The 9,265-nt window shown below is 52.0% G+C and overlaps 1 protein-coding gene across 1 annotated transcript in view; it reads left to right on the plus strand.

Moving 5' to 3' along the window:
• The window catches only part of HPN (hepsin), a 17,641-nt gene extending 10,719 nt beyond the window's left edge, over positions 1-6,922 (plus strand). Inside the window, exons 5-13 of the mRNA XM_007470971.1 lie at positions 1,428-1,557; positions 1,627-1,749; positions 1,888-1,928; positions 2,340-2,505; positions 2,607-2,797; positions 5,590-5,685; positions 5,879-6,021; positions 6,205-6,369; positions 6,587-6,922. Coding sequence (XP_007471033.1) covers positions 1,428-1,557; positions 1,627-1,749; positions 1,888-1,928; positions 2,340-2,505; positions 2,607-2,797; positions 5,590-5,685; positions 5,879-6,021; positions 6,205-6,369; positions 6,587-6,625 — 1,094 coding nt within the window. The 3' untranslated portion in view covers positions 6,626-6,922. The remainder of the gene's footprint in view (positions 1-1,427; positions 1,558-1,626; positions 1,750-1,887; positions 1,929-2,339; positions 2,506-2,606; positions 2,798-5,589; positions 5,686-5,878; positions 6,022-6,204; positions 6,370-6,586) is intronic.
• The last annotated feature ends 2,343 nt before the right edge of the window (positions 6,923-9,265 follow it).

Here is a 9,265-nt window from a genome sequence, read left to right on the forward strand (position 1 = left end):
CCCGCCCCCGCACCTTGGGATCTTTGCAATTGGCAGTTCCTTTGGCCTGGTTCTCTGTTCCCTCACCTGTCTTCTTACCTCCTTCAGATCTTTGTGCAGCTTTCCCTGCCCAGCTGTTGGAAAGTGCAACCTCCCCTCCCCTCAATGCCAGCACTCCCCTGCCTCTGTCAAGCTTGATTTATCTCCCTGGCGCCTTCTTTTGTGACACACCATCTATTTAACCTCTCTGTCCTGTTTGTTATGCATCTCACCTATTGGCCTTTGAGCTCCTCAGAGCTGGGGGTTTTGTCTGATTTGTTCATTGCCCAAAATAGAGCCGGGCACATACTGAGTGTTTGCTAAATGTAAATAAATACGGCTAAGGGCTGTGACCTGGTTTAGGTGTGGACAAGGGTCCTCTGACCATGTGAGGAGCAGCTTGTGAGGGGCTGAGGGGAGCATCACTTCTCAACACAGTAAGCCCCAGGAAGGAGGAATCCCCCATAAGCTCCCTCCAGCCTTTCTGTGTATCTCCGCCCTACCTCTTCTCAAAGTTTGTGATGCTGTGTTGGTTGGGTGATTTTTTTTTACTGCTGTCTGTCTCCCCCATTGGTGGACTTTGGTTGGTGAGGGCACAGCCCAGGGCTGTCTTGGTCATCTTTATGTCCCCCGGCATCACCCCACACAGGACTGGGCATGGAGTATGTGTCTAGTTAACACTTGTTGAATGAATGAATGAATACTGCATCCTCTGCTTGGAGAATTATCATGCAATTTAGTGTGTATTCAAGGCTCTGACAAGTCCTGCAGAAAAAGATAACTATTCTCTCTCTTTTTTCTTAAGATTATAGAAAATCTATTTAAATATTTTGGCACTGTGATGTATTAGTCAAGGGTCTTCAGGCTGCAAAAGACAAAAGGAAAATCTAAGAAACTGGCTAAACAGAAAGGGAAATTATTGACTCACTTAAGCAACAGTTCTGGGGGTTCTTCAAGTCTGACTCCATCAAGGGGCTTTAAAAATGTTATCAGAAATCTGTTGACTTTCCAACACATTGGCTCATTTTTCCCCTCCTTGGGGCAAAGATGGGCCCAGGCAGACCCAGCCTCACATGCCATTCTCCTGGGAGCTTGGTTAGAACAGTTTCCCTCTTCCCAAATCCCCTGGCAGAGCTCCAGATTTCCAGCTCATGGGCAACCAGCTTAGGAATCCCAGTGGTAGGAGGAAGCCCCCCGGTTCCCCCTGGCGGAGCAGCCAGAGTCCCAGAGACCCCGATCTTTGGTTCAACTTGAGTCATGGGCCCTTCCAGACGCAGTCACAAATGTGGGGGCCCGGGGTGCAGCCATCGGGCCTGTCAGGATTCAGGACTAGACCCACGGGGTCGGAGAAGAGGCCGGGAGGGCTCGGGCAGGAAGGCGACCCAGGCGGCGGTCCTGTCGCCCTGCAGTGCAGGTCGGCCCGGCCGACGCTCGGCTCACGGTGTTTGACCAGACGGAGGGCACTTGGCGCCTGCTGTGCTCCTCGCGCTCCAACGCCAGGGTGGCGGGGCTCAGCTGCGAGGAGATGGGCTTCCTCAGGTACCGGGGTGCCCCTGGGGGTGGGGGGCTGGGGGGCGGGGCCGCAGGCCTGACCCCTGCCCCGCCCAGGGCGCTGGCCCACTCGGAGCTGGATGTGCGGACGGCGGGCGCCAACGGCACGTCGGGCTTCTTCTGCGTGGACGAGGGGAGGCTGCCACACACCCGGAGGCTGCTCGAGGTCCTTTCCGTGTGGTGAGGAGGGCGACGGGCAGGCAGGGCGTGCACCGCCCCTGTCACGCACACCTGTGCTCCCCCAATGTGCCTTTCTTGCCTCTTAATTGGCCTCTCTTTTTGTCTCCCTCTGTGTCCCCATCCCTGTCTCTCCCACAGCGACTGTCCCAGGGGTCGTTTCCTGGCTACCATCTGCCAAGGTGAGACCCTGAAACTCAGAGTCTTCTTGTGAGACCCCCTCGAGGGCAGGGCCACGTCCCATCAGATACTCCCAGGCAGACCTTATCCTCTTAGATCCTGCAAGGATGGGGCTGTGTCTTCTCAGATCTCCCTCCCCTCCTGGTAGAGCCATGTCCCTCTAGGTCCCCAAGGACGGGTTTGTGTCTCCTCAGATCTCCCTCCCCCCCAGGTGGAGCCATGTCCCCCTGGGTCCCCAAGGATGGGGCTGTGTCTCCTCAGACACCCTCCGCCAGGGTGGAGCCATGTCCCTCAGACCTCTCAGGTTAGGATTGTGTCCACTCACTCTTCGCAGAGTGGCGCATGACCTCTCAGACCCCCTAAGGCAGGGGGTCTAGGCCTCCCACTGCCCCTGACTGCCCCCTCTCCCACAGACTGTGGCCATAGGAAGCTGCCCGTCGATCGCATCGTGGGCGGCCAGGACACCAGCTTGGGCAGGTGGCCATGGCAAGTCAGTCTTCGCTACGATGGAGCACACCTCTGTGGGGGGTCCCTGCTCTCCAGAGACTGGGTGCTGACAGCCGCCCACTGCTTCCCTGAGTGAGTGTCTCCCACAGCGCTGAGGGGGGAGGCTGGGGAGCGGCAGTGTCGGGGAGGCTGTGCCCAAGCAGGCTGCCACCCTTCCCTCCTATCCCTGGTAGGCGGAACCGGGTCCTGTCCCGATGGCGAGTGTTTGCCGGTGCCGTGGCCCAGACCTCACCCCATGGCGTGCAGCTGGGGGTGCAGGCAGTAATCTACCACGGGGGCTATCTCCCCTTTCGAGACCCCAACAGCGAGGAGAACAGCAATGACATTGCCCTGGTCCACCTCTCCAGCTCCCTGCCCCTCACAGGTAAGTCTGGGGCTGTTCCTTGGCCTGGGGACGCCAGGGGCCAGGAGGACAGAGGAGGGGGCTGGGGCATAGGAATCCATGGTGATGAGGGAAATGATCTTGAGGGGCACACACTGGGCATTCATTAGATGGGGACAATTGGTACAGCCACTTTGGAAAACCATGTGGCGATTCCTCAAGCAGTTCAACACAGAGTTACCATTTGGCCCGGCAATTCCACTCCTAGGTACATACCCAAAAGAAATGAAAACACATAGCTACACCAAAACTGGTGCACGAGTGTTCAGATCAGCATTATTCCAAAAGATGGAAACAACCCAGACGTCTACCATCTGACACATGGGTAAACCAAACGTGCTAGATCCATACAATGGAATGATACTAAGCCATAAAAAGGAATGAAGTCCTGATTCATGGTGCACAATGGATGACCCTGGACAACACTGTGCTAAGAAAGAAGTCAGGCCCAAAGAGCCACATACTGTATGATTCCATCTTATGAAACATCCAGAACAGGCAAACCTGTAGAGATAGAAAGTAGGTCAGGGGTTCCCCAGGAGGGGGCGGGGCATGGGGATGTCATAGGTAAGAGGGGTGATGAAAATGTCCTAAAATCAACTGTGATGGTGGTTGCACCTTCCTATTGCCAGGCAGGCTAGTACCTATATCTAAAACCTCTCTAAAAACCATTGACTTGCGCACTTTAAGTGGGTGAATTGTGTGGTATGTGAATTATATCTCAGAAGAGCTGTTACTCCCCCCCACAAAAAAAAAATGAAATGAAAAAATTTTAAGTACATGAATGAATCAGAAAGTCAGGCGATATCCGTGTTATAGTTCTCTGGAGCATTTCCTTTGCTCTCAATGAGAAAGATTCACTTGGGTGCCAATGTGTCTTTAATACCTCATCTACACACGCCTTTTGGATTAAGGGCAGGCCGTGGGCTTCAGCTTTCAGAAGGCCACTCTGTAGTAGGAATAGTAATAATAATGATAAAAATTTTAAATGATAAAAATTTAAAAAATAGTAATGGTGATGATAACGAAGTTAAAATAGCGATGATGATGAGCCTTCAGCAGGCAACAGTATGAGGACAGTAATAATAATGAAAGAATACAATAATAATGATGATAGGATGAACCTTAACACCTGCACGCTCCTCCTGTGTGCATCCACTGCCCTCAGCGTGTCCCAAGCATGCACTCATTTCATTGTCCCAACAGCCCGGGGAGAGTTGGTTCTCTTATGATCCTGTTTTTTCGCAAGGGGAAAGGTCCCAACACAGAGAAGGTACATAATGCCCCCAATTCCCACAACTGGCAAATGGCAAAGGTTTGAGCCCAGGCTGCCTGGCGCTGGAATCAGTGCCTGTAAGCCCCTGGCTGTGCTGCCAGGGAAGTCAGTACTATTTGGTTTGCATTTTTCTTATTTTTATGGTTATTTTTCTTCTGAATGATCCATGATGCTGGTTTTCCATTTAAGGGAGCGATACATGTTTTTCTTTTCTTTTTTCTAAATTAATTTTTTTTATTGGAGTATAGTTGCTTTACAGTGTTGTGTTAGTTTCTGCTGTATAGCAAAGTGAGTCAGTTATACCTACACATATATCCACTCTTTTTTAGATTCTATTCCCACATAGGTCATTACAGAGTATTGAATAATACATGTTTCTCTTTTTTTAATTTTTAATTTTTTACATCTTTATTGGAGTATAATTGCTTTACAATGGTGTGCATGTTTCTCTTTAAAACAAAATAAACCCTTCTCTTTAGTGAATGGAGTGAGAGGGTTAAAAAGATTGAAGTGGGGAGGCATCCATGGGGCACAGGTGGATGGGGTGGGAGGGTCCTGGGTTTGAGACACATGGCTGAGGGGTAACGGCATGGGCTTTGGGGTCAGGTACTTGCCAGCTCTGTGATCTTGAGCGCGTGGCTTCACCCCTCCATGCCTCAGTTTCCCTCATCTGTTAAATGACTTCTGAGGGTTATTGAAATGATGAAAAGGGTTAATCTGAGTCCAGAGCCTACAGCAATGCCAGCACTCAGTTAATATTAACAATCATTGCTATTGTCGCTGTTTTTTACTATTACTAGTTACGTGAGCATTTCCTATTAGCCAGGCATGCTATTCAACGCGTCACCGATTTCTCACTATACACCTCTGGGGGGAAATGATTATTCTTTCCATTTTGCACCTGAGAGCTCTGAGCTCAGGGAGGTGAAGTCACCAGCAGGCAGCAGGTAGGGCTGCCAGGACCACTGGTGTGGGTTGTGCACTGCACAAGGAAGTCATGTGTCAGGGATGCCATTCTTACTGTGGACAGGGTGGACTGGTGTGTTTATTATGATGATTTTTTTGACAGGTGGAAGTCCAGCATCTCAAGATAGTACCTTGTAAAATTTCTCACAGAGGCACCCTCTAGGCAGGGGCAGCCCCATGGGCCATGGTTAAGAATACAGGCTTGGAAATTGGGCCAAGCTGGGTTCAAATTCTGGCTCTGCCATCGACTCATGGACTCATTCTGAGGCTTTGGACAAATGACACGGCCTTATTTTCCCCTCTTTAAATGGGGTACTAATAGCTCCTACCTCCCTGGGCTGATGGGATATTAAAGGAACTCACCCAGGAAGGTGCCTACTACATAGTGAGCTCTCAGTAGAAGGCAACTTCTGCTGTTGTGGTGAAAGAACAGAGGGAAGGGTGGGCCGGGGGCACCAGGGGCAGCTGGACTGAGGTCTGTACCAGGCGGGGCAGGCCGGCAGGGGTGGGACCAGCGTGGTCTGTCTCACAGAGTACATCCAGCCCGTGTGCCTCCCGGCTGCCGGGCAGGCCCTAGTGGACGGCAAGATCTGCACCGTGACTGGCTGGGGCAACACACAGTACTACGGTGAGTTCCGTCCTCTGCCTGTGAAGTCACTGTTAAGGGAGACTCCGATCCGGGCTGGGGAAGGGCCGTTGGCCTGCTTGAAGGCCTCATGGCCCAGGGGTGTAGGGACACTAAAGAGCCTGGGTGGGCACCAGGAAGGAAGGGGGGTGTGCATGCCCCCCAGCTTCGTCCAGCCTTGCCTGCACACCCCCAGGCCAACAGGCGGGGGTACTCCAGGAGGCCCGGGTCCCCATAATCAGCAGTGATGTCTGCAACGGCCCCGACTTCTACGGGAACCAGATCAAACCCAAGATGTTCTGTGCCGGCTATCCTGAGGGTGGCATTGATGCCTGCCAGGTGAGGGACGGTGAGGGGCAGCCCGGGCCCCTGCCTCTCCGGGGGTGGAGACACATGGCAGTGGGTGGTCAGGCTCGCCTACCTCAGGGCCAGAGCGCTCTGTGACCACAGCCCACAATCATCCGAGGAGGGCCTCTTGGCTAGCCATCTTGGCTTCCAGCCAGGCCTTCCGTCCCCTACCAGGGTGACAGCGGTGGCCCCTTCGTGTGTGAGGACAGCATCTCTCGGACGCCACGTTGGCGGCTGTGTGGCATTGTGAGCTGGGGCACTGGCTGTGCCCTGGCCCAGAAGCCAGGCGTCTACACCAAAGTCAGTGACTTCCGGGAGTGGATCTTCCAGGCCATAAAGGTGAAATTTGGGCCCAGATGGGAGCCAGAGGGTGGGAGGGTTTGGGACTCTGAGGGGGAAAGAGAGCCAGGGTTTTCCAGAAACCAGCGCTCAGGCTTAGAAGAGGGTGCCCTAGGGAATGGATAGCCTTCAAAGGGCTCCTGGGGAGCGGAGTTCAGCTGTGGGACTTTGGGGGAAGCCTCTCAGACCTTGGAAGCCCTTAGTTGTCTTTCCCCAGACTCACTCCGAAGCCAGCGGCATGGTGACCCAGCTCTGACCTGTGGCTTCTCCTCGCTGTGCACGCCTGCAGGGCCCAAGCTGATCTAGGTGGCTCCAGCCCCACATGATGGGGTTCACCCTGGGATGGAACATTTTTCTTCTTGGGCCCAGCCCACCAGGTCCAAGGATACCCTCCCTCCAAGGTCCTCCACAGTGGCGGGCCCACTCAGCCCTGGGACCACCCGAGCCTCACCCTTCTGACCCCCATGTAAATATTGTTCTGCCGTCTGGGGAGTCCCATCTAGTGCCCCTGATGACAGGATGCTCTTTAAATAATAAAGATGGTTTTGATTAATGTGGTCTCTGGGTTTGCAAATGTAAGCAGCAAATGAGGACATTTTGGGGGGATGGAAGAGAGCAGTTGGGCCTGGCAAACATCAGACAGGGGAGTGTGATCCTCCAGTTCCCGCTGGCTTAAGAGAAAATATCTTAATTGGTTCACCTAACTGGAAATGCTCTGGAGGGCCTGGCTTCAGGTACTGCTGGATCCAGCTGCTGAATATTTTTCATCAGGACTGTGCCTCACTTCCTCTCTCACATCTGCTTTTCTGTGTCAGCTTCATTTCCAAGCAGGCTCCCCTACAGTCAGAGACAGAGATGTCCCCCCAACCCACCAAAACTCTTATATGCCATGGATGACTTAACAGCCACAGTGGAAAAAGAATCCTTCTTTCCCATCAGCTACAGCAAAAAAGTCCCAGGCCTGGCTCTCCCTGGATGGATTTGGGTCACATGTTCATCCCTTATCAAATCACTGTGCCCCTGTGCATGGGGTGGGGAGGAGGTTTGACCCTCAGGAACTACATGACTTGAGTGTGAGGGGTTCTCCAAAGGAAAGTGGGAAAAAATGGTTGTAGATGCCCAGTGAAAAAAAGACATCCACTGTGGATCAACATGGGAAGCAGGGCCCTGTGGGGAGGAGGCAGAAGTACCAGGCCCTGTGAGCACAACCTGAGACCCCCATCTTGTCATCTGGGCTGGAGGTTGTTCTCAGTTTCCCCTGGGACCCACTCTGTTCCCTAGAATATCTGCAGACCTTGCTGGGCCACCAATGGCCACCAGGGGGCACTACTGCCCCCTAAACTACGGGAACTTAAGGAGTTTCTTTGGTAGTCTTGTCCAGGTGTTGCTGGACACCAGATGCTCTGCAGGAAAACACCCACCAGGTGCCTGTTTCCCATGACTTTCTTTTCTCTTTCTTTTCTTTCTTTTTTTTTTTTGGCTGTGCGTGGGGCATGTGGGACCTTAGTTCCCCAACCAGGGATTGAACCCACGCCCCCTGCATTGGAAGCGCAGAGTATTGACCACTGGGCTGCCAGGGGGTCCCTCCCATGACTTTCAATGATAAAAATTAAATGTGTTGCTCATCAGCTACAAGCCCCCGAGCAATTTCCTCAAACATAAATAGACACAGGAAAGCCCCTTTGAATAACATACAGACTATCCATTTAGAAAATGCTCCAAGCATCCCCCCCTGGACCAGACTCTTAGGATTTGGTGATCCCCACCATTACTTTGTCCATCAGGAACGCCCCAGCCCCACATCTCCATGCAGTTTTCCAAACGTCTGCATGCTGCTGCACTGTTCTACCCATCATATTGGAGATATAATTCGAGATGACCCACACATTTGCTTTGTTAGAAACGTATTGAGTTACGGGGCTGGGGCTGTACATTTTCCTTTGTTGTCGTTAGCTGAAAAATGTACTGTATGTGTGTTTTACGAAGTTTGGGGACTCTGAAAGAACATGGTCCACCTTGGGGATTCTGAGCAGATATGACCATGTCCTGCAGGTTCCGAGGGGACACAGCTCACCCTGGCAGGGAGGGGGCCCGTCTGAGCAGACATGACCCTGCTCTGGGTGGGACTGAAGAAGGCATGGCCCCACCCTGGGAGACCTGAGGGGCTGCAGCCTGATTCTAGGAGACATGGTGGAAGTTTGGGCATTAAAAACCAACGGGTCGGCCACTGGGAAGATGTCGACCAGGGGACCACTCTGGGTTCTGCGCACATCATTGCTCTTGGAGAGGGGAGGGGGTTGGGAGATTGCGATCCACTCAACAGCCACTCACCAGTCTCCTTTGTTGGCCAGGGGTCGGTGAGCCTGTTTCCCCTGCTGCCACTAACCTTGTCACCCACCCCAAGGAGCCACACAGATATTAGAAAAATAATAAGAACAATCACAGGATTGCTTTGAAGCTCTGCTAGGACCTTGATCTTCAGAAAGATCAAATATCAAATCTCTTTCTTCCGTGTCATTGCTGTGTATCTCCGACCCAGAAGTATTTGGCCCATCTGATCCAATTTATGTAACCGCCTCAGGAATACGAGCAAGGCTTTGCATTCATGGTGAGTGTTTATATCTGAATACTCACTTTCAAATATAGAAAGCCTGCTGGATGTAACTTGGAATGGAAAGCTCCATATGTGGTTTATAAGTTGGCATTCTCCCAGTCAAGTTGAAGGAGAAACGTACAGTTATTTTTCCACCATGGTTATTCTGCAAGTAAATAGCCACCATAATTAACAATGATTGTGATGGCCATGAAATCTGTATTCAGAAATAATTATTCTGAATGTTCAAATAGTGCTGTAAGTAGAGAATGGATTTTAGTTTCTGCAGAAAAAGTAATACTA

Source organism: Lipotes vexillifer, unplaced genomic scaffold, assembly GCF_000442215.2.
Source record: "Lipotes vexillifer unplaced genomic scaffold, Lipotes_vexillifer_v1.1 scaffold182, whole genome shotgun sequence".
Classification (NCBI taxonomy): domain Eukaryota; kingdom Metazoa; phylum Chordata; class Mammalia; order Artiodactyla; family Lipotidae; genus Lipotes; species Lipotes vexillifer.